At 42.6% G+C, this 25789-nt stretch overlaps 1 protein-coding gene across 1 annotated transcript in view; it reads left to right on the forward strand.

Annotated features, from left to right (window-relative positions):
- LOC117346301 (deleted in malignant brain tumors 1 protein-like) overlaps positions 1-25789 on the forward strand; it is an 88078-nt gene that overhangs the window by 23781 nt on the left and 38508 nt on the right. Inside the window, exons 5-9 of the mRNA XM_033915701.1 lie at positions 3349-3654; positions 10309-10611; positions 11642-11956; positions 18949-19251; positions 25331-25633. Coding sequence (XP_033771592.1) covers positions 3349-3654; positions 10309-10611; positions 11642-11956; positions 18949-19251; positions 25331-25633 — 1530 coding nt within the window. The remainder of the gene's footprint in view (positions 1-3348; positions 3655-10308; positions 10612-11641; positions 11957-18948; positions 19252-25330; positions 25634-25789) is intronic.

The raw sequence follows: 25789 nt of genomic DNA on the forward strand, positions 1-25789 counted from the left end.
AAGAAGCGGGCCTGACGGCGAGAGGGAGTAGGTATCCCTCCAGCTGCTTTGCTGATAAAGGTATGGGAGGTGTCCAGGTGGGTCTTGAGGGGTGGGGGGTCGGGGTTTCAGGGAGTCATATATTTGGGGGGGGCGGCAGGAGGGAATTGGCATCCCTTCTGCTGAGTATTGTTTTGGGGATTCCGGCAGGAGGAAGTGTTCAGCTCTCCTGCTATGGACAGTGTGGGAGGTTCAGGGGTGGCAGTGGGAGGGAGTGGGCATCCCTCCTGCCGGCCGACTTGCGGTGGGGTTCAGAGGTTCCCTGCTGCAGCCACTCAGCTGATTGCAGCAGGAAGATTTCCTTGCCACGATCAGTTTAGCAGCCGCGTCTATTTGAAATGTAGGTCAGTATTTTGCTGGCCTACATTTCAGGAGCCTATCATGACCCTAGGGAGATGCCCAGTGCCACTTAAGCTTACCTACGGCCACATCATGGTGAAACCACGCCCATGCCCAGCCTTGGGTGAGCTTAAGCATCCCTAGGTGCTTCCCTGCACCCGTGACAGATGCCTACAGTGTAGGCGGCCTGCCTTGGTGTTTTGTTTTTAGAAAACATGCGTCCCGATTGGCTGGTTAGACAGTGGTAGGACGCCTACCACTGCCTACAGTCGGGATGCTGTTTATAAAATTTGCCCCTTTATGTACAGTTTTTAATATTTTCTTTTCAGTTCAATAGAAATAATTTAACTTCTCAATTTTTTAATATAATTTGACATAATTTTCAAAAATTGCTTGCCCTTGCCTATCTCTTCCCCACCCCATTGCCATGTGCCAGCCCAGCCCAGCCCAGCACAAACCAACTACAGCTCAGAATATATCATGAATTGTGCAGCTGCTTCCCTGGCTTAGAGGGAACATAGGAAGCATAAACTAAGTTAGAGGACTCTAAATGTGAAAGTATGAAATTGTGAATGAAGGTATGTAAAACAGAATGTGAGATAAAACAATACAAAGAGTGGAGATGGCATAGAGAGAGTGATCCATTTTTTACTGTGTTGGAGACTTGTCCAGTAGATGCAGGGACCATGGTGTTGGCCCTTTTGAGCTGTTTTCGGAGTGATAGGCACCCTTTATGACACTTGACTATTACTACGTTTACCATACTGCTATTTTGGGAGCTCAACGTTTATCTCTGACTTTTTGTAGCCTTTTATATACTGTATCTTGATAGGAGGGCTGGGGATATGTCAATTATTACAATAGCCTTACATGTAGTGCCCTAGTATTGTAAAATATGTTATAGCCTGGCTCTGTATATTTTGCCAGAAACATCTATATATAAGTACTTACTTTCATGGCTTTTCTAAAATAGAGCTGATATATATTGAATTGCATTAGGACATTTGTAAATGTGGGCCTGTGATTGTATCTAAGGCATTAAAGGGTAAAGTAATTTGCCAGTCTTGGAAAGGTATCATTGGCTTCCTTGCTTCTAAGTTTGCTGTACTAAATAAACACTGAACTTCTTTAACTCATTATGTTTTAAGAACAAATCAAATATCTCCAGTCTTGCTAACTGAAATAAAGTCTTGGATGACCGTAAACAAATTACAGTTAAATGAATCCAAGACAGAACTTCTCTGGATCCACAAAGATTTATGCGTATACCCCCGTCCGTCCTTTTCCTGGGCCACAAACACCCTTACACCCAAAGACAACGTCCGCAGCCTAGGAGTAACTCTTGACTCTAATTTATCAATGACAGATCACGTATCCAAACTAGTATCATCCTCCTTCTACTACCTCCGCCAGCTAAAAACCATACGTGCCTACTTCTCAGAACCTGAATTTGCCCAACTACTCTACGCTTTTGTTCTATCCCGCGTAGACTATTGTAACGCTCTACTAGTGGGCCTGCCTACCAAAACTCTCTCCCGCCTCCAAAGGGTGCAAAACGCTGTAATCCGCCTTCTGAAAAACCCAGGCATCCGCAACCATGTTACCCCTGCATTAGCTTCCATGCACTGGCTGCCCATTCAAAAACGCTGCACCTTCAAGGCCCTGCTCCTCGTTTTCAAAACCTTCCATGAAACGATTCCGTACTACATGAAAACTAAACTACAAATCTACTTCCCAAAACGACCACTGAGGTCCCAAGGAGAAAAACGACTGATCATACCTTCTGGCCGCTCCCTCAAAACTGAAACCGCCCGCAAACGCTCCTACTCACATTTCATACCCAAACTTTGGCACACAATCCCTCCATCTGTCAGATCACTAGATGGACTCTGGAACTTCAGGAAGGCCGTGTAAACCTTCCTCTTTACTAACCCAGCGCCTTAAAGTCATTCACCATGAAATGCCACCCAGTCAACGCACCTATGTCACTTAATCTCACCAGATGCTACTTAGTACATATGATTTATTGTCATGTCTATATTGTAATTTATGTAAGCTGTCATCTCTGCTGTGTCTGGATTATTATGGATGTATTTTGTAACCCATTCTGGGCTCCTTTGGGAGGACGGGCTAAAAATAAATCAAATAAATAAATAAATATATTAAATAGGATTTCTGCCAGTATATCTTACTGTTTTAATACACTTATAGAAATGATAAATTGGGCCCAACTTTTGAGAGGGAAGTTTTAGTACATGCACCAACCCTACCCCTTTCCACCCATTTTGCCTTCTGGCTCCAACCCTTGGCACATCTCAATCCCACAGCTATTCCAGAAAATATTTTTTACACTGGTGACAGAAATGGCTAACATCTCCCTATCCTTCCCTTCCCCATGGCCAACATCCATCTCTCCAGCATCTTTCAATTCTTTCCCCATGCCATTTTGTGGCTTGGATGAGTCAGTTGACCTTGTTGACCTTTCTTAGTTGGATCTACTCACCAAGCAAGATCCGTATGTGTGATGTACTGCAAACCATTTTAAAACTTGAACCATGATGGATCTCCAAGTTTTGCCAGGTTCAAATTATAAAATGGTTACAGCAAGCTCAGTTCACCTTGACAACTTGACCTTTCTTAGTTGGATCTACTCACCAAGCAAGATCTGTTTGTGTGATGTACTACAACCATTTTAAAGCTTGAACCATGATGGATCTCCAAGTTTTGCCAGGTTCAAATTGTAAAATGGTTACAGCAAGCTCAGGGATGGAATGCAGGTAGTGGAGCTTTAGAAAATTGAAAGATGAACTGTTCCAACGAAGTAAACATGTTCTAGTCCATACATCAATTACTTGCTCAGTCTTTGCAAAATTATGATGATATCATGTTTACAATCCTATTATGAACACAAGGAAAATCTGTGATATAAATCTACATCATTCTTATTGTTTCACCGTTTGTATTATGCAGATTTATCTTTAAAAGGTGGACCCACTCGTTGTGCTGGACAGGTGGCCGTACCTCAGGAAGGCCAATGGGCAAGTGTCTGTGGAAGAGACTGGAACTTGGAGAATGCTCAAGTGATTTGCAAGCATTTGGACTGTGGCTCAGCAATATCAGTGCAGAGCAATGCTCAGTTTGACTACAGAACTAAAACTATTTGGTTGTCTGATGTGCACTGTAAAGGAACAGAGTCAAGGCTTTTTGATTGTCTAGCCAGGATCGGAAACAAGCAGAACTGCAGTCATGCAGAGGTTACAAGTGTGGTATGTTCAGGTAATTTATTTAGTTAATTTCCAAGCATGCCTTCGTTTTAATTACCCTTCATTTTCTCCACTTTGTTTTCCTGCTAAAATGATACAGACCTATTATGGTGGCTGTTTACTTTTGCTATAGCTAGCCCGTGCTTTTTTTTTTTTTTTTTTTAAATTCTTTATTTATCATTTTAAATTTTTAACAAAATCAAAACATTTTGTACAGAAAGATTGTCTAATCATTCACAGAAATAAAAGAAAATAATTTCCATAATACTAAGAATCTCTAAATCTAACAATCTCGAGTCCTCAAATTAATGATCCGAGAATTTATGAGTGAACTTTAAGGAAATCCATTAATAAGTCTATACAAGAAAAGAAAAAGGTATCTAGTGACTGGTTTAAGGAGCTTATTCTATTTATCGAGTCCATTGGTTGTTACTATTACATTGTTGTTGTTCTTCCTTCCTTCTCCAAACGTTTCTGCGTCGAGAAAGCTGTAAGTTGAGACGGTTCAAAAAACACATATTTATTATCTCGATATCTTATTATACATTTACATGGGAAACGTAAAAAGAAAATAGCCCGTGCTTTATTGGCTAGTTTGTGGTGAATATTAAATACATCGATTAATATTTCTGTGAAGAAATACAAATCTTCCTCGCATTATTCTTGAGTCTAGGCTCCTCAGTCTCGTATCATGAGATCCATGTTCAGATGCATTATAGGCCTTTCATTTTAGACTGCCTGTGTAAGAAGTCCATTAGGACAGTGGTCCCCAACGCTATCCTGGAGGACCACCAGGCCAAATCGGGTTTTCAGGATAGCCCTAATGAATATGCATGGAGCAGATTTGCATGCCTGTCACTTCCATGCTATGCAAATCTCTCTCATGCATATTCATTAGGGCTAGCCTGAAAACCCGATTGGCCTGGTGGTCCTCCAGGTCGGGGTTGAGCATCACTGCATTAGGACTCATATTTTATAAAGGAAACATAGGCCCTTATGTGCCTTTGTAAAATAGGCTCCTAGATCCAGCTCCAACAGTGTACAAATGAAGATGCAGACAATTACATTACGCCAAGGCAGGTACAAATGTGTTCATGTACTTCAGATGTGTACACACATTTTATAAAAACACTCTTATCTGTTAGAAGCATATAGGTGTGATTAGCGATAAACATAGAAACATAGAAGATGATGGCAGAAAAGGGCTACAGCCCATCAAGTCTTCCCACTCTGCTTATCCACCCCCTGTCTATGCCCTAATGACCCAATTTCCTTATCTTGACCCTCGTAGGGATCCCACATGGTTATCCCATTTATTCTTAAAGTCTGGCACGCTGTCTGCCTCGATCACCTGCGCTGGAAGCTTGTTCCAATGATCAACCACTCTCTCTGTGAAGAAATACTTTCTGGTGTCGCCATGAAATTTTCCGCCCCTGAGTTTGAGCGGGTGCTCTCTTGTGGCCGAGGGTCCCTTGAGAAAGAAAATATCATCTTCCACTTCGACACGTCCCGTGAGGTACTTAAATGTTTCGATCATGTCTCCCCACGTTCCTCGAGAGTGTAAAGCTGTAATAAATCAATCAATTAATATCCATTTAAAGTATATGCACTTTCAGTGTCCTGTAAAAGTTTGTGTGTGCTGTACTTCCTCATGGTTTAACCAATTTTAATGTTAACGATTTCTCCTTGTTGTATTCTTTTGTGCACTGCCATGAACCGAAAGACATATGCACAGTACATAAATAAAGAATCATGTTATGTTAAAAGTGCATTTTTTTTAAAGCAGGTTATCCGATCAGATACTGTAATATGTCCTCCAGCATCGGCTTGCTCATCTGTCCCGACGTGTCCTCCTATATCAGTCCTCCAGGCAGGTCTCTAGGAGAGCAGAGCTATACTTCTCTCCAACCTTCTTCACAGGGTGTCCAAGCTGTCCAAGTGCTTCATGCACCTAAGTTACAATTACAATATGCCTCTCAAACTGAATGCCACGGCACGGTGATGTTCCCCAAAGAGATTTTGGGTATGTTTCATGTTTATTAAAATTTGATGCAAAACATTTCTATTCAAAAAATACTTCCCTACATGCTAACCTCCACCCTAGTCGCACATGCATACTCCCTTGTGAATACCACATTAGTCAACTCCTCAAACCATACCTCCAATATATATTCAGATACCTAAATAAGCAACCACCATCTGTATCCAGTAAACTTCTTCCTTCAATGTTATGTAATTATCTTCTGTTACCCGAATGTATTGTTATTCTCCACTGTATTCTGTAATTACTTGAATCTTGGTTATGTAATTCTCTCGGAAAAGTCCAGATATCTTCTAATTTGTAATCCGCTTAGAACCGAATGTATTGTTATTCTCTACCGTATCCTGTAACATACTTGAATCTTTGTTATGTAATTCTCTCGGAAATGTCCAGATATCTTCTAATTTGTAATCCGCTTAGAACCGCAAGGCACAGGCGGAATAGAAATCACTAATGTAATGTAATGTAATAACAGGAACATTTTCACACATATGTTAATAAAAATAGACTTACAGACAACAATGGGAGACGGGGTGGAACTTCCAAATTTTTTAGAAAAAGATAACAATGAAGGGTCACATAAAAGGGATTTTATTTTATTTTAGAAAATTCCCTTCATAAGTATACACTAGAATAGATTGCCAGACTTGTGTACACAACGTACATGTAATGTTAGGAGCATCTATATGTGTAAGGTTACAACCGCCCAGACAAACATTATTCTTTGATGTGATTGATCCTTGTAAACTAACGGCAAGTAATTATAGTTTATTTTTTATGCAATAGTTATTCTAATTTGAGCAACAAAGCAATCAAGGCGTTGTTGCTATTTGGATCTTCTTATCTTTGCAAACTTGGATTTTTAGTTCTGATAGAAATTAAATCGAAAAAAATGAACTGGTCGTGTAGTCAAGAAAACAAAGATGTAAATGGAAGAAAAAATAGCTGAAACAGTAAAACAGGGAGACAAACCCCCCCGAAAAGCCAACTATGCGGCCTTAAAACCTCTGCCCCCTGCTAATCTCCCCATCCATGCCTCTGACTCTCTCACCCTAGTCCCGACACTTTATTGCAATGTCAGATCCGCATGCAACAAGATCCAAATTCTGAAAGACCTTCTTGATGATTTTGACCCTGGATTCTTGTGCATCACAGAATCATGGATTGCTAAAGACGACCTATTTACACAAAACGAACTCTGTTCCCACGGTTACCAAGGCCTCTTCTCACACAGACCTAACCGAAAAGGAGGCGGCCTGGCACTACTCTACAAATCTTTCTTTGACGTCCAGCTCCTTGAAAAGGGCAGCCACCCCTCACTAGAATATATGCTAGCCTCAGTCAATGAAGAACTCCGCCCTCATCCACTGGGTATCTTGCTACTATACCGCCCACCTAGCCCTTGGATCAAGTCCTCTGATCTAGTCCTCGATCCTAGTCGCCTTCCTTAAATTTCAAAGATTACTGATCATTGGGGATATTAATCTCCACCTTGACAATATCTCCAGCAAGGACGCGATTGAATTTAACAACTTCCTCTCCTCTCTAGGTTTTTCTCCCCCTGCTCCCTCTCCAACCCAAGAAAAAGGGCACACACTAGATTTCATCAGCTTCCTCGATCTTACCTCTTACAAAACTTCAGCTGATGACGCTCGTTGGGAACACGTCCCTTGGTCAGACCATTTCTTAGGGGCTTTCTCTCTCCCCATTTTCATGTCGCATCTTGGGGCCCCATCCTGTTCCCCCAGCTCCATTATCTTCCGCAAAAAAATTACGAGCGATCTGTTCTGGACCAATTTCCTTAAAAACATCTCTCCTCCGTTCCCAAGCTCGCAGATTCAGTAACCAACTGGCACAACTGGATCACCCTCTCTGAATCCACCTACCACTCTCTTGCTCCATTATCCACTAAAACCATCTCCTACCCCCGTAAGGCCCCCTGATACCTTCCATTTCACAGAGAACTGAAGCAGAAATGTCGAGCTTTGGAGCGCAAATGGAAAAAATCTAATTCCCCTACAGACAGACAGACCTGGAGGGTCAATATTAAGCTCTACAATACAACATTAAAAAAAGCTAGGAAGAACTACTATGGAGACAAGATCTCCAGATCCAACAACCAGAATAGTGCACTGTTTAACATCTGGAACTCCTTAACCTCTAAAAACGACTCCACTCCGCTCCCCTCTTCTCCGTCAGCTGATGTTCTAGCAAAATTCTTCTATGAAAAGGTTACTTCTCTAAGATGCTCCTTCCTACCTACAGTCTCCTACAACTCCCTGGCGCCCACTGATTCCATACCTGCACTACCTATCTCCAACCCCATCCCAGCTGACAGATCTTGGACTGCCTTTGAGCTCGTCTCCGAATCGCAGGTCTCTAAACTCTGCCTCAAACTAAAAACTTGCAACTGTACCTTGGACCCATTCCCCTCCTACCTATTCGAGAAAATTCCCACACAGGCCATCGCATTTCTCACCAAACTTATAAACTCTGCCCTTCTATCGAGCCTATTCTCTTCTGAAATGGGACACATTGCTTTGACCCCACTACTGAAAAAATCTGATCTAGACCCCTCCACTCCATCCAGCTATCGTCCAATAGCAAATATCCCTCTCCTAACCAAGATGCTAGAATCTATCATATCTTCCCAACTCTCATCCTACTTAGAAAGATTCTCTATTCTCCTTCCTTACCAATATGGATTCAGACCCAATTTCAGCACCGAATCCCTATTGGCCTCACTCATCTCTAAGGTTCAATAACTTCATTCTCGTAATAAGTTCGCTATTCTCCTACAATTTGACCTTTCTGCTGCTTTTGATGTAGTCCATCATGATATTCTAGTCTTCCAACTCTCCGAGATAGGCATCAGTACTAGACTGGTTCTCAAAATTCTTACTTTCCCGTTCTTACACCGTTAGCATGAATGGCACCTCATCCTGCCCCTGGAAACGACATGTGGAGTCCCGCAAGGTTCACCTCTATCTCCTATTCTTTTCAATATCTATATGTCCTCTCTGAAACTCCTCCATCTATCCCCCCTTGAAACACTTTACACTTATGCTGATGACATCCTTGTCCTCCTTGAGACCGACTCAAACCTCACTAACCTTTCCGAGAACATAGCCTCATGTATATCGAACCTCCAAAACTGGGCCCTCACTGTTCAAATGAAACTAAACGAGTCCAAAACAAAACTACTTTGGCTCGGTCCAATATTAGACCATTTACCCACTCCATTCCACTGTCCTCCGGCCCCACACTACAGCTTGAGTTCTCAAGCAAAGTTCTGGGCATCATCGTGGACTCCTCACTATCCTTCAATGACCACCTCCACTCCCTGGTAAAAAAATGCTTCTTTAGCCTTCATATGTTGAGGAAAGTGAGATCCTGTTTCCATCAATAACACTTTGCCGTCCTTGTACAATCCATCGTCCTCTCCAGATTAGACTATTGCAACTCTATCTACTTAAGCCTAACTAAGAAAAGCCTCCTCAGACTCTAGCAAATTCAGAATGCTGCGGCTAAGCTTATTTTCGCAAAAAGTAAATTTGATCACGTCTCACCACTTCTGTCCAAGCTTCACTGGCTTCCAATAATCTCCAGGGTCCACTTCAAATGTGCCTGCCTAACTTTCAAGATCCTTCATGGCATTCTTCCTCCCATTATTCCACTATCTTGTAATTCCTCTAATCCCAATTCCACCAGATCCTCCCAAAAATTAAAACTATCCTTCCCGTCTATAAAAGGTATATCCCATGCTGGAAAACTAGGGACATCCCTCCCCTTTAGAATCACCGAGCTCTGGAACAACCTTACATTCCCTCTCCGAAATTCGAGCTCCCTCCAACTCTTCCGAAAACATCTGAAAACTTGGCTTTTCTCAAAAATGTAACACCTCCCCCCTCTCTGGTACCTAGACCCTCTATTCCTCCTTTACTCTTAATCCACAACCATGCTTTGGAGTTCCATTCTATCTTAGTTCTGTAAACCGTGCCGAGCTCTACGATCGTGGAGAAGATGCGGTATACAAACCTAAGGTTTAGTTTAGTTTAGTTTAGTTTGATAGGAAGAAGTGCAAAAGTGGCATTGTGAGACTCAAAGGTGAAGGGGAGAAATATGTAGAAGCTGATAAAGAAAAGGCTGAATTGCTTAACAAATATTTCTGTTCTGTGATCACGGCTGAAGCGCCGGGAGCAGGACTGCAGAAGACAAACATGAATAGGGATGGAGGAGTGGTAGACCCTGATCGTTTGTGAGGAGCTAGCTAAAATAAAAGTAGACCAAAGCGATGGGGCTGGATGGTGTATATCTGAGGGTGCTGAAGGAACTTAGGGAAGTTCGGGTAGCTCCGCTGACTGACCTTTTCAATGAGTCTCTAGAGTCGGGAGTGGTACCGGAGGACTGGAGAAGGGCAGATGTGGTCCCTCTCCACAAAAGTGGAAGACGTAGGGAAGTACAGGCCGGTAAGTTTGACTTCTGTGGTAAGCAAATTAATAGAAAGAAAGAAATCCAATGCCAGGTGTAAAAATCATTACAACTTGAATAAAAGATCTCAGTGAAAATTCTTAATCTGACTCCTAATAGATACTATTTCATCCTTGTCTTTTTTTTGTTTTACAGGTGATTCACCCAAACCTGAAATCAGTCGTTCAGCACCTTTGATTGGATATGAAATTGGGGACAGCCTGCACCTGCAATGTGCAATTCCCAGATTCTACCTAAACAGTACAATCTATTTTTATAAAGATAATGTCTCTATCCCCATTGCATCGAGGATGCTGTCACCTACGGAAAATCATGCACTATATATTGTGAGTATACTGAACGACTCCCAGAAAGGCAACTATACCTGTGCATATGAGATGGGACTGAAAGGAAGATCATTTATGTCACCACACAGTGACCCGGTGTTTATCATGGTTGGTGAGTTTTGTTTTGGTTTTTTCTTTCATTTCTTCCAGCATTTTCTTCACCAATAAAACTTTATTGTATTATTTAGACACACTGCAGTAATCTGTTAAGCGAAACGGGCAATATTAAAGCTGCTGACAGCTATATTAGACCTGGGCATTCAATGCCAGGCTGTGTTCAGACAATGGTACTGAATATGCAAATCGTTAGCAGACCTGGAAGTTATGCAGTTGTTGGTTGATATTCAATGCTGGCACCCACATACCTAGCCAGGTAACGATAGGACTGGCTTTATGTGTGGGTTTATCTACCTGGTTAGGTATGTAGGCATAGCCTGGTGCTCGCATATCTTCCGAGTCTACCTGGCTTCACTCATGGACCACCCCCCGCACTAACTAGACAGTGCCATGGCAGACAGGGAGGATATTCAGTGGCACTGCCTGGTTAATTGCAATTGAAAATCCTCTTCTGGCCTACTGTTTGGGGTTTAAGTGGGGCAGGAGCCTCTCCTGCCTGTGTAAGCTCTTATGACTATCTACCACATAGAGTAAAAGTTTGAAGGAATTCTGGTAGGAACAGGGTATCTTCCATCCCAATTTGAATGACTGTGCAGTTTCCTTCTACCCTGGGTGACTGCATAGGTGATAGGCCTCACCCATTTAATGATTTTGTTTCATGCTCATTTGAACTTTGTCTTCAACATTCTTTTCAAATTCCCTCATGCCTACTAACTACAGGCCTGGTCTGATATTTATCCTAAAATGGGTTTTAACAGCCTTTGAGGAACAGGCAATCTAGATGAAGATGTAAGCCTTCTATAATGTGGAATTATATCATCCACTGTCTCAGCCTCAATAAGAACTTAGGCCTCTGAGTGGTACTTTTAAGATTGCTTCTACATTCTTGATGATTTAGTACAAAATAGAAAAAAAACTTGGGCCCATTCAGGTTTTTTTTTTTTTTTAAAAAAATATTTTTCATGTCTTCTTTTCTATTTCTGTATATTAATGCTGAATTATATGCATACTGTGTTTGATTTCAGGTCCCTTACAAGTAAGACTGGTCAATGGTTCCAGCCAATGCTCAGGAAGAGTGGAAGTGTTTAAAGACAATCAGTGGGGTACTATTTGTGATGATGATTGGGACCACCATGAAGCCCAGGTGATTTGTAAACAATTAAGATGTGGACTGTCTGCATTACCTTTTGGAAATGCCTATTTTGGGGAAGGATCAGGTCAAATTTGGTTGGACAATGTTAACTGTAACGGGATGGAACATCACCTTACACAATGCAAAGCAAGCCAATGGGACAGCCATAACTGTGGCCACCATGAAGATGCTGGTGTGCTATGTTCAGGTAAACCATCATCTGGCAGAAACTAAAAAGCTGATATTCAAAAGATTTATCTGAGTAACCTTGGGAAAATCCCTCCTCTCCTCTGAACCACAAGAGGCGATTTATGATTTATATTTAAATAATGAATAACTTGAATAATAACTTTATTTTTGTATATCGCAATACCGTAACAGTTCTACGTGGTTCACACTACAGAGACAACTGACAACCAGTGAGGTACAAGTAGTAAGAAAAATACTAAAAGCAATTATGGCGATTTCAATGAGGTGGCTGATCCCACTTGGGACAGATCTAAAGGGGTGGGGTATCGCTATCCTCTGTGACTCTTTGGACCTGTTGGATGCCTGGAGAGCCCTGCATCCCCTAGAGAAAGATTTCACACATTTATCCAGGGCGCATGCAACTATGGCTCGTATTGATTATATACTGCTCTCTTGTTCTTTATTTTCTGAGCTTTCTGATTCTAGAATTGGCCCCATTACGATCTCAGATCATTCATGGGTGACAGTGGAATGGTGGTCGATTCCTTTATCGGGCTCGATTCATAGATGGAAATTTCCCAGCTATCTCTACAAAGATAGCAGATTTCATACTCATCTGTTAACCCAATGGCAAGCTTTCCGTGAGATGAACAGTGAACACTTTGATGATCCAATTTTGGCATTGGAAACAGCTAAGGTGGTGCTTCTGGGAGAAGTAATTTCTTATGTTAGCTTTCAGCATAAGGCATGCCAGTGATAATTATTACATCTGGAGTGCTTGGTCTCTTCATTGCGATGGCGGTATGGTCACACTCATGCGTTATCTGATAAGGCTCAGTAGTTAGAGGCTCAATGTCTTTTTACATCAGCAGGCTCAGAAATCCATGGAACATTACAAATTTCACCTTTTTCGTTTTACTAATAAAAGCAGCAAACTCTTGGCTAATTTGGTGAAGTAACAGCAGGGAAGTACATGTATTGCCACATTGTTGGATGAGAAGAATAGTGTTGTGAACTCAGATACTGACATTAATAAGGGTCTTAGTTCTTTCTATGGAAAACTATATTCTCGACATCATGACCCTTTATTGGCTGGTGATCTGTATCTCTTGAATCATGCTCTCCTGGCTCTTTCAGTTTCGTCCAGAGCAAAACTGGATGCCCCCTTCTCAGCTGATGAGATTGAATAGGCTATTCAAACTAGTGCCTTGGGGAAATCACCAGGTCCTGATGGGTTGCGAAGTGAATTTTATAAAATCTTGCCGAGGTAGCTCCGCTTTTGGGTGCTACGTTTAATGAAGCTGTAGAGGCTGAGAGACTCCATAGACATTTAAATGTAGCACAAATGATTTTGTTGAAGCCGGGCAAGGAACCAAATAAACCTGAATCCTATAGACTGATTTCACTGCTGAATTTTGAGGCGAAACTTTTTACAAAGGTCTTGGCTAATCGCTTGGCCACAAAACTTCCTGGTCTTATTTCGGAATAGCAAGTGGGCTTTGTGAAGGGTCACTCAGTTGCAAAGAACAGCCCAGAACCAACTCCCTTCTCTGGTGGTCAGTTTTGATACCGAGAAGGCCTTTGACCAGGTAGATTGGGGCATGTTATTCAATGTTTTAAGGATATTTTGCCTAGGACCCTGGTTCATCCGTGCGATCGGTACCCTCTATAAAAATCTGCAGACATAGGTGTGGGCGAATGGTGTACTTTTGGATTCATTCCTGATTTGCAGAGGTACACACCAGGGATCCCCCCCTATCGCCCTTGTTATTTATAATGACCTTGGATCCTCTTATTCAAGAAATCTAGGATAATCCAGAGATACAGGGGATGGTAGTGGGAGCCCATCACTTTAAAGTTGTAGCCTTCGCGGATGATATATGGGTCTATTTGACTGAACCCAAGGTCTCGCTACCTATCCTCTTGGACAGTTTCCGGGAATATGGGGACTTTTCAGGCTTCTGGCTCAACTACGTGAAGTCAGAGGTCCTGGCATTTTCAGAGTCTCTGTGAGAAGACTGGGGATCCACATTCCCACTGCGATGGGCGCACACTTCTTTTCGCTATCTAGGCATCCAGCTGCCCTTTGATATTAAATCCCTGAACCGATTGAATGTAGATAACATGTTGACTGAGACTAGGATACTCTTGAGATGCTGGCGGAATCTTCCAATCTTGATGCGGTGCATACATCTGTTTCGTAGGATCATTTCCCTTAAGTGGCTCTGTCTTTTGCAGACACTGCTGCTATTTCTGTTTGCAAGAGATACAGAGCATCTTCGTAGGCTAGTTATTTCCTTTTGTTGGGGGGCAGGAAAAGCAAAATGAATAGTGTATTTTTGCAGGGTTCCTGGTCCACTGGGGGATTGGGACTCCCTAATGTTCAATTATACAATCTTGCCTGTCTGCTTTGACATTTGAGAGACTGGCTTTTGGATAGCTCTCAGTTTACAAACATAGCTTTGGAAAAGGATTACTTCTTTCCCTGGGATTTGATGTATCTTTTGCACTAGTAGGGTACGGTTCTGTCCGGCCTGGGGGAGGATAGCTGTTTGGTCTGGCTGCTCTGGCACGCTTGGAAATGATTGTTATCTTTCTGGGACTACTTTCCTTATGGTACGGCTTTTTTGCCACTGGAAGGTAACGCAGACTTTACGCCTGGACAGAATAATGCAGTGTTTAAATGCTGAGCTAGAAAGGGACTTTGTTGTTTGGGACAATTAGTTACTGCAGACGGTACTATCTGCCCTTTTCCAGCTCTCCAGGCGTCCTGGTCTTTGAATACGGCCGATCATTTTGCTTATCAGCAATCAACCCACTATTTGGCTTCATTACCTTTGGGGTCTATTACCCAGGAATTCCTGAGTAAATTAAGGGATTTCTTCACTGATACTAACTGGGAATGGCTTTCGGTATCCCAATACCAACAAAGGCAAGTGCCCTTGCAATCCCAGCGAGACTATCAGCAGCTGTTGTCCCTGTGGGTGCGTGACTTTGGCAGGCGCCCTCGCTTGGCCACTCTAACTCCTCTGGTTCTAGCAGTTCCTTGGGTGGTACAGAGTGCCAATTTGGAGTTATGCACAGGGGATATGTTTCCCAGAAGTAGGCTTTTCATTTTGGGTGTGCCCCTATGCCTAAATGCCTCAAATGTAACAGGACAGATAACTCCTTAGCGCATAGTCTATGGTCCTGACTGAAGATCTGTGCCTTTTGGCTAGAAGTACATTTATATCTTCAATTCCTAGTAGGCTATGCCCTCCCTTGCCACCTTGAGGGGATTATTTTTCTTGCCAGAGGTTATTTGGGGGGCCATTCTGCTGGGGATAATTTACTCCTTAGTAAAGGCTATGTCCTGGGGAAGAAATGCATTCTAAACCATTGGTTACAGGACTCCCCACCCACTATCTGGTACAGGAGAAACACATTTCACCTCGTAATGGTTTGGGAATCTATAAGTTCCCTTTGTCACATCTCTGTCTTCTGCTCACCCACCCATCCCTCCCTCTTCCCGTGACACTATCCCTGAAATGCTTTCGTGTTTTTCCTGATAGGTCAACATTTGCTTATTTCTGATCTTGACAAACTCATCATAAAATTCATGGAATTGGTCCAATTAAGGTATTTCTTTATTTCCTTTGTTTTTAATTTTATTTCTATATATTGCCTTGGGAAGTGGTCCACACGACCACCACACCATTTCACTCGTTAACTATGGAATTTCAAATTAAGCACTTAACCCCCCCCCCTGCTTTTATAAAACTGCAGTGGGGTGTTTAGAGCTAGCCATGGCGGTAACAGCTCTGGCACTCATAGAATTCCTTTGAGTGTCGGAGCTGTTACCACCATGGACAACACTAAAAACTGTACTACAGTTTTGTAAGAGGGGGGCTTAATATAGAAGACCTTTTTCAAGCTTAAACAGCTGTCTTGTTTCTTTCTTATATTTTGCCAGGTCATTTTAAGGTGCATGTTCAGTTCTAGGTTTTATCACAGAACACTTTTTGTCATTCTCTTTATTTTGGGCTTTACTTCAAAAATAGGATTCAGTTAATTCAAATTCAACTGCCAGGCTAATTTTTTTTAATAAATTGAAGTATGATCATATATGACTTTTGGGCTCCTTTTATCAAGGTGCGTGTCGACCATTTCATCACTCGCAGCCTAAAATCCTAACGCCTCGTCAATGGAAGCGTTAGGTACTAGCGCGGCAGGCGGTTTAACACGCGGTATTCCACGCATTAAACCACTACCGCGACTTTGTAAAAGGACCCCTTTGTTGATTTGAGCTCCATATTTTATTTAATGTGTTGTTTGATTTTCAGATTGCTAACGGGTTATTGCCCTGAAAAATTGTCTAATTTAGTCTGACTTAAGTAATCATCCAATCCAATCCTTTGGTTTTGTATACCGATTCATCCCCCTTAGAGGGCTTGACTCGGTTTACAAATATTAAGAGTCACGATAAAGATAATCATGACTGACAGATAAAAGATCATTAATTAATCGCAGAAAAGATTTTTTTTTAAAGACTTCAGAAACAGGTGAGTTTTTAACTTTTTACAAAATGTTGCTAATTTAATCTTTGTGAATAGAAAAAGTAAAGGAGCATGTTGCGATTCTTTGTGGGGAAGATTCATTTTAAGAAAATGTTAAAAACGCAGCTTTTTGTTGATGCCTTTCTATGCTAATCTTTCCGTAGTCTCTTCAGTTTTAAGATATAGGGCTCCTTTTACTAAGGTGCGCTAGCGTTTTTAGCGCGTGCAAACCACGCGCTAGATGAAAAACACTAATGCAAGCTCTATGGAGGCGTTAGCGTCTAGAGCATGCGCTCAGCGCGTGCTAAAACCGCTAGCACACCTTACTAAAAGGAGCCCATAATGTTAAGAATATTTCTACTTTGAATGTAATATTCAATGCTGTTCTGTATTTTATTTGATGAAATTATGATTTGATAATATTAGTATTGATATTATGATTTGATTATGTTTGTTTTGATATTGTATTATTTTTGCCTGGGGGGATGGGAAATTTACATTTGTCCTTTGTTGTATTAGATGTTTAGCGACGAAAGAGCGATCAGGATAATTTGTCTGTAGCTAATGTGTAAACCGCATAGTTTTATGCAGTATACAAATTGTTAAATAAAATAAATAAATATTCTTTAAAGAGAGAAAGCTGAGTTTATATTTTTGGGCACTTCTGGAATTCAGTGGCAGAAAAGAATTAAAGGAAATAGAAACGAGAGGGGAGAAAATCCCATACATAATTTTAAAAATGATGCTAACAGCATTCTGTCCACATGATCCCCTTTCCAAGCCTGCTCCAAATCTAAGCCTCCCTTTCACCATTCCAGCCCTCCCTCCATTCCTCCGCAATTCCTTCCATTCTTGGGACTTATGCAGAGATGATCCCTGGTGGCCTAGTGGGCCAGGGCTGGGCAGTCCCCCTCTATTCCCAAACCACCTGGTTCTGCATTCAAAAATGGCAACAATAACCCCTAGTGGTAGTCTTGTGGATAAATGCCAGTGACCCTAGCATGCCCTGTATATGTCCAGATATTTAATGCTGCTTCCTGGACATGGCTATGCATTGAATATCTGAGCATAAATCAGTCTGTGTCTGTCAGGATTTAAAATTTGCTGAACTCTAAGCTAAATATGGGGGGGGGGGGGGGAGGAGGGAGAGAAGATGTCAATATCCTTGTAATTTGTTGATTTATTTGTCCTTGTTTCAGCTTTTATAACTCTGATACAGCCTATTGTTGAAACATGAAAACATGGTTTTGCTGACACGATTAATTTCAGTAAAGATTTTTTTGTGTGTGTTATCAACACCTCCTCACATGACAAGAATATTTTTGCGGATATAGAGTAGTCACAGCTTGGACACTGAAGAAGTATATCCCCTTCCATAATCAGAAGACACCCCCCATACTTGGTTTTCCAGTATGAAATGAAAACATGAAAATTAATGGGTTCCCCCCATTTATACCCCAAAGAAGTAATATGGGGCGGGAGAACCTACATGGAGAGAAACAGCTATAATTTTGATTCACGCCTCATTTCTAGAAAGCAGGGATGGTCTAGTCCAATGGTCTCAAACTCAAACCCTTTGCAGGGCCATATTTTGGATTTGAAGGTACTTGGAGGGCCGCAGAAAAAATAGTTCATGTCTTATTAAAGAATATTTTTTGCATAAAGTAAAACTCTTTGTAGTTTATAAATCTTCCCCCCCCCCCCCCCGAAGGCCTGCATGTTCCCCCCTTCTTTGCAGCATCCTCCGGCTTCCCCACTGGCCTCCCGTTCTTACCTTCAAATAATTACCGCAGCCTGCAGAGAGGATTGCCAGTGCTGTAGCGATCCTTGCAGGCTGCCATCGACCTCCGCAGCACATTCCCTCTGCCACGGTCCCGCCCCTCCTCTGACATCAGGGGCAGGATCGTGGCAGAGGGAACCTGCTGCTGAGGACGACGGCAGCCTGCAAGGATCGCTACAGCACTGGCAATCCTCTCTGCAGGCTGCAGTAATTATTTGAAGGTAAGAACGGGAGGCCAGTGGGGAAGCCGGAGGATGTTGCAAAGAGAAGGCAGCACTAGTACAGGATGTACTAGTACAGGCTGCGGGCCACAAAATAGTACCTGGCGGGCTGCATGTGGCCCCCGGGCCACGAGTTTGAGACCACTGGTCTAGTCCAGGGGTGTCCAACCTTTTGGCTTCCCTGGGCCGCATTGGCCGAAAAAAAAATGTTTCTGGGGCCGCGCAAACGCTGCAGCAAGACGGTAAACACCGGGGGGCAGAAGAGGAAAACACTGTATCGCCCACGAACGGGACCGCACAAAATACTTCACTGGGCCGCATGTGGGCCTCGGGCCGCAGGTTGGACACCCCTTGTCTAGTCCCTAATGAGAAAACCTTACTATGAGGCATACTTCTTTTATTCACATATTATGAAAGTCTAATCTGCTTTCACGTTTTTAATATTTACCTTTTTCTTCGGCTTTTTTTTTTACAGATGTGAGATTAACAGGAGGTCCTAATAAATGTGCTGGCCAAGTAGAAGTGGCTCATAATGGCCAGTGGACAACTGTATGTGGGAGTACCTGGGATATGCATGATGCTACAGTCGTATGTAAAGAACTGGGCTGTGGAAATGCCGTTTCACTGGGTTCAGATGAGTATGGACATAATGCTGGAAACATTTGGTTGATGGATGTGAATTGCAGGGGAACAGAGTCTCGGCTCAGTGAATGCAAGAATAGTACTGTGGATAAACAGAGCTGCAATTATGTAGGAAAAGATGGAGTCATGTGCTTAGGTAATCCTTATTTCTCACAGCACATATGTGATGGGAATAGAAACAAAAACTTGACAGCAGATAGAGGCCAAACGGCCCATCGAGTTTACCCACCTGCAGCATCCACTATCTCCTCCTCTCCCTAAGAGATCCCACATGCCTATCCCACGCTTTCTTGAATTCAGACACAGTCTTTGCTTCCACCGCCTCTACCAGGAGACTATTCCACGCATCTAGAAACATAGAAACATAGACATAGAAACATAGAAAATGATGGCAGAAAAGGGCCATAGCCCATCGAGTCTGCCCATACCAATGACCCATTCCCTGACTTTTACTCCCCTATAGATCCCACGTGAATATCCCATTTTCTCTTAAAATCTGACACGCTGCTGGCCTCAATCACCTGCTGAGGCAGCTCGTTCCAATGATCGACCACCCTTTCGGTGAAGAAGTACTTCCTAGCATCACCTTGAAATTTCCCTCCCCTGACTTTCAGCGAGTGCCCTCTGCTGACCGAGGGCCCTGTAAGGCTGAAGATATCATCTTTCACCTCTATACGCCCCGTGATATACTTAAAGGTCTCAATCATGTCCCCCCTCTCTCTTCGCTCCTCCAGTGAGTACATCCGCAGTTTTTTTTAGCCTTTCTTCATACGTGAGATCCCTGAGCCCCAAGACCATCCTGGTAGCCATTCGCTGAACCGACTCAATTCTCAACACATCTTTCCGGTAGTGTGGTCTCCAGAATTGAACACAATACTCGAGATGAGGTCTCACCGTGGATCTGTACAGTGGCATTATGACTTCAGGTTTTCTGCTGACAAAACCCCTACGGATGCAGCCCATCATTTGTCTTGCCTTGGACAAAGCCTTCTCCACATGATTGGCAGCCTTCATATCATCGCTAATGATCACTCCTAAATCACGTTCCACCGTGGTCCTGGTCAAGGTTTCACCATTTCTGTAAAGAATAATTTCTTTAGATTACTCCTGAGCTTACAGTATTACCTCTTACAAGGGGCTCATAATCGAAACTTAAATACATCTAAAAACTCGCCCAAGTCTGCACTTGGACGATCTAAAAGACAGGTCGTCCAAGTGCCGATAATCGAAATGGCTTTTTGGGCCTATCCAGGGAAATTGTAGGCCTCTGAAACAGTGTTCCCTCTAAGCTGCGCTGGCGCACAAAATATTACATCCAGCGCACAAGTTTCACGTCACAGCGCACGGCGGGCAGGGCGGCGAGAGGAGAATCGGGCGAGTTGGCTCATAACTTGCTGGCGCCTGATATTTTTAGCGCACAGCGAAAAAAATTTTGCTCACAACACCCGCCCGCTTAGAGGGAGCACTGCTCTGAAACCTGCTGTGCGCCCAGAGCTGTAAAGGGGCATTTTTGGAGCAGTGTTTAAGGTGGGATGTGGGCCAACCTAGACTTAGTCGTCCTGCAGGGATAATCTAATGTGTGACGAGACTGCCTAGTCGAAACTTATACATTGTAAGTTAGACGATGTAAAGACAGGTATAAGTGCCCAAAAGGTATCCAAAGTGACTAGGTAACTACTGCAGAGACAAAGTAAAGACACACACACACTCACGCCCCACCCCACCTCCATGTTAACCAACCCCGTTGGCACCCCAACAAAGTTCAGAATAAAAACAAACATACCTTCCCGATTCCTTAATTCATCTTTAGATGCACTTTTAGAGCCACTGTCTGTTCAGCAAGTGTATCTAAAGATGAATTAAGGAATCGGAAAAAGCAAATACGAAAGCTAAGTTATATTTTTCATCTATGAATACAGATTGAACTGCTGTCTCTTTGATGTTATTTTTTCAATACAAGGGGCAATAATATAGGGTTTGAAAATAGTTAAGCAATAAAGAGAAAAAAAAGTACGTAACAAAGGTTTTTTGCCTATGACTGCACTGCGAGCTGAGTGAGTCTTCACTTCTGTGACCCGTATGGGTTAATTGACTCTGAGGCTTTTTTTTTTTCCTATTTAATAAAAATAAAAGAATAACAATGAAGATAACAATATGAATAACCCCTGTTGAAGGATGACACATTTTTAGTGGGTTAGTTTATGGGATTGTTGTTACCTTTAGTAAAGCCACGTTGACTCAGATCTTTTAGAGCAGGGGTGCCCACACTTTTTGGGTTTGTGAGCTACTTTTAAAATGACCAAGTCAAAATGATCTACCAACAATAACATTTTTTTAAAAACACAAAGCACACTATACGCATAGAAAATGTTAATTATCATTCCTATTCTGGGTTTTTTTCCAGAGGTCAAAGCAGATGACTCTATGCACTGTCACCTCAGTAACAACCATACAAAAATAGACAAATACCCCCCCTCCCTTTTTACTAAACCACGATAGCAGTTTTTAGCGTAGGGAGCCGCGCTGAATACCTAGCGCTGCTCTCGACACTCATAGGCTCCCTGCACTAAAAACCACTATTGCGGTTTAGTAAAAGGGGGTCAAAGTGCAAAATATAGACAGCAGATATAAATTCTCAAAACAGTCACATTTTGATCACTAAATTGAAAATAAAATCATTTTTCCTACCTTTGTTGTCTGGTGATTTCATAAGTCTCTGGTTGCACTTTCTTCTTCTGACTGTGCATCCAATTTTTCTTCCCTTCTTTCAGTCTGTATGCTTCCTCTCCTCCAGACCTCATTTCCACCCCAAATTTTTCTTCCTCTCTCTCTGCTCTTTCTCCCTTTCTTTTTTCTCTCTTCATGCCCCCTTTCTTTCTTTCTGTTTCCCTACCTGCCCCCTTTCTTTCTCCCTGCCTTCCCCCAAACCACTGTCGCCGCCATCGGGGAACAGGCCCCAAAGCCGCCCCCGCCGCCCCAAGCTCTCCCTGCTTCCCTGGTCAGACCGACCAGCATTCCTCTTCCCGACGTCAATTCTCCTGTCGGAGATGAAGTTCTGGGCCAACCAGGCAGCGATTGGCTGGCCCAGAACTTCCTCTCCGACGGCAGAATTGGCGTCGGGGAGAGGAAGGCTGATCAGCCCGGTAGATTGTGAAGGCAACGCGAGTCTATCACAGAGCCCAGGATGGGCTCTGTGATCGACTCACTTTGCCTTGGCGATCTACCAGTCGATCACAATCGACCTATTCGGCACCCCTGTTTTAGAGGACCCACCAGAACCTGTCTGAGCTCCCTCAATATCCTGGGATGGATACCATCCGGTCCCATAGCTTTGTTCACCTTCAATTTTTTGAGTTGTTCATAAACACTTTCTTGTGTAAATGGTGCAGTATCCACTCCATTCTCATGCATAATTTTGCCAACCAATCAAGTTCCTTCTCCAGGATTTTCTTCTTTGAACACAGAGCAGAAGTATTTGTTTAGCAAATTAGCTTTTTTTTCTCATCAGTCTCCACATAACAGTTTGAAGCTTCTTTCAGTCTCTCAATTCCATTTTGAGCCTTCCTCTTTTCACTAATATACCAGAAACAATTTTTGTCATCCTTTTTAAGTTTCTAGCCATTTGCTCTTCTGCTTTCGCCAGACGTATGTCTCTCTCTACCTCTTTCAGTTTTATCCAGTATTCTGTCCTGCCATCATTTTTGCCTTTATTTTCTCCATCACATCTTTGGAAAACCATATCAGTTTCCTTTTTCTCTTGCTTTTATTTTCTTCACATTAAGGTTGGTGGCCAATTTTATTGCTCCTTTCAGGATGAACCACTGTTTTCCATTTCTCTTATATCCTTCCATCCGTCCACGCATTTGAAATCCAGGACTTTGAGTTTTGTATGGCTGCCCCCCACTTTAGCTGTTAAATCAAACTAAACTGTTTGATGATCAACTACTGCCCAGGTGAGCACCAACTTGGACACTAGATACACTTTCCCCATTTGTGAGCACTAGATCCAGTATCCCTTTTTCCCTCATGGGTCACCATTTACCTCAGGAGTGCATTTTGAAAGGCATCCATGATCTCTCTGCTTCTTTCCAATTCTGCAGATAGAACTTTCCAATTCACATCTGGCAGGTTGAAATCACCCATCAGTATCACCTTCCCTTTCTTTCCCAACTAGATCTTTATCAAGTTGCTCAGATTGTGTCGGAGGTCTGTAGACAACTCCTATGTAGACAGAAGTTCCATCTTCTCCTTTCAAAGCTATCCATATGAATTCCTCCTTTCCCCAAGCCCCTTGCATTTCATTTAAGGACATGAAGAAAGACCTGGCAAAGCTTGAAGAATGGTCTGAAATTTGGCAGCTAAAATTTAATGCTAAGAAATGCAAGGTCATGCATTTGGGCTGCAAAAACCTGAGGGAACGGTACCGTTTAGGGGGTGAAGAACTTATGTGCACGACAAAAGAGTGGGATTTCGGTGTAATTGTATGTGATGATCTTAAGGTGGCCAAACAGGTTGAAAAGGTGACGGCAAAAGCTATAAGGATGCTAGGGTGCATAGGGAGAGACATGGTCAGTAGGAAAAAAAAGATATTGATGCCCCTGTATAAGACTCTGGTGAGACCTCAGTTAGAATATTGTGTACAATTCTGGAGGCCACACCCTGTAGGCAGGAGGGAGTGAGCTTCCCTCCTACCGTTTGCTCTTCCAAAGGTACAGGGGGAAGGTGTTCCAGGGAAGGGGGGGCAAGAATGATGGAGAAATGTGTGTGTGTGGGGGGGGAGGGCAGAGATATTGGGGGATTTCGGGATATGAGGGCTCCGTGGCTCAGCTGATCCTGGCAAGAGGAATCCCACTAGGAAACCAGCTCAGCTGATGGGGATTCCTTCTGCCACGATCAGCTGATAGGAAGCCTAAGGGGGAAGGTTCTGCTTTTTGAGTGGTGGGAGGGGGTTGTGACCACTGGGGAAGTAAGGGGGGGGTCATGCATTAAATCATCCAGTGGTCTTGTCGGTTTGGGCACCTTTGCGAAACTTAGGCCTCCTTTTATTAAACTGCGCTAGCAGTTTTTAGTACAGGGAGCCGCGCTGAATGGCCCTTGCTGCTTCTGACACTCTTAGGAACTCTATGAGCGCTGGGAGCAGCGTGGGCCATTCAGCGATGTCTTAACTGCCGGCGTCTAAGTTCCCTCTAGGAAAGCTTTGATTATGGCTGGGGTACGTCTAGATTGAAACCCGCCCGATTCCTGCCCATAACACACCTCCCAACACGCCCCTTTGCTCTCTTGATGCACAGCAGCTTAGAAGAACTGCTACACATCCAGAAAGTTGAGTTTTGATTATCGGCACTTGGATGTCCCTGCTATGAAGACATCCATGTACTGACTTAGGCTGGTTTTTGGATGTTTTAAACTTTTGATTATGAGCCCCATACTGTTTAAATTAATTAGTAAACAAACATAATGAAATCCGTTAGCATTCCTAAATATTGCCTCCATTAATATAGAAAAAAACCAGAATTCGAATGTCCAATTACAAGAGTTTGCTTTATTTGTCCCATGGACGATACCTTTTAATGCTTTTTTTTTGTGATTAAATTTTGTTTTATTTGAAAAAAGACGCATAACAAATGAAATACAACAGTCAGAACATATACAAAATTTGTACAAAATAGAAGATAAGAGAGTCATCCGCGGGGTTTCTGCACGGAGACTAAGAAACTCTACAAGACAATTCAAATATCAACTCCCGATCCCAATCCCACCCTATACCCTCCCCCCACCCCCATCCCCTCCCAATACTCCAGTGTCAAAACTCAAGAAATTCAAAAATTCAACAGGGTACTTCAAGCTCCATGGGACAAACTATCCCAAATGGGAGCCCAAATAGCCCGGAACTTTCTCCAACGACCAGGTCCACAATTTTTAACATCCAAATATTCATACCGTAACAGAGTGAACAGTTCATTTTTCCACATAGTAATAGTAGGTACCTCTTCCTGGCGCCACAGCAAAAGTATACATTTCCTAGCCAATAAAGAAGCTGTTTGCATTATACAAAGAATTACCCTTAGACAACCCCAAAGAAGAGATTTGAGAAAAAAGCAGGACATTCGCCCGCAATGGAATTTGCCGTCGCATAACCTTTTAATGCTTTTAAATCTACCAACTTTCCTGCTATTATTTTCAGTAACTTGAGTTAATGTATTGATGTTTTACAGACGTACTTCCAAAACCCACCATATCTTATGAAAAAAATTTCATTGGGTTAGAGAAAGGGGAGAACTTGAAGCTGATATGCACTTTGAATCAATTTTTTATAAATCACACCGTCTACTATTATAAGGAGAACAATATAAATCCCATTGGTTTAAAGACGGGCATGAAACATGAGGACCATGCAGTCCACATAATTCAGGGACTGGACTCTTTACAAGGAGGAAGATACACATGCCAGTATGAACTGATGTTTCAACAAGGTTCTCTCAAATCAGAGCACAGTGATCCTGTATATGTCTTGGTCGGTAAGTAATCTGACAAATTTTCACCAGATTTCAAAGTGATGCACAGACCTTTTGTGCATGCAGCAGTCTCCTTATTACTTCAGTAAGTTCCATAGCTGAAGAAGGAAGGCAGGTATTAGAATGGGGGAGGCAAAGGAGGAAGTTTATCTTCCAGAG

Source organism: Geotrypetes seraphini, chromosome 12 (genome assembly GCF_902459505.1).
Source record: "Geotrypetes seraphini chromosome 12, aGeoSer1.1, whole genome shotgun sequence".
Lineage (NCBI taxonomy): Eukaryota > Metazoa > Chordata > Amphibia > Gymnophiona > Dermophiidae > Geotrypetes > Geotrypetes seraphini.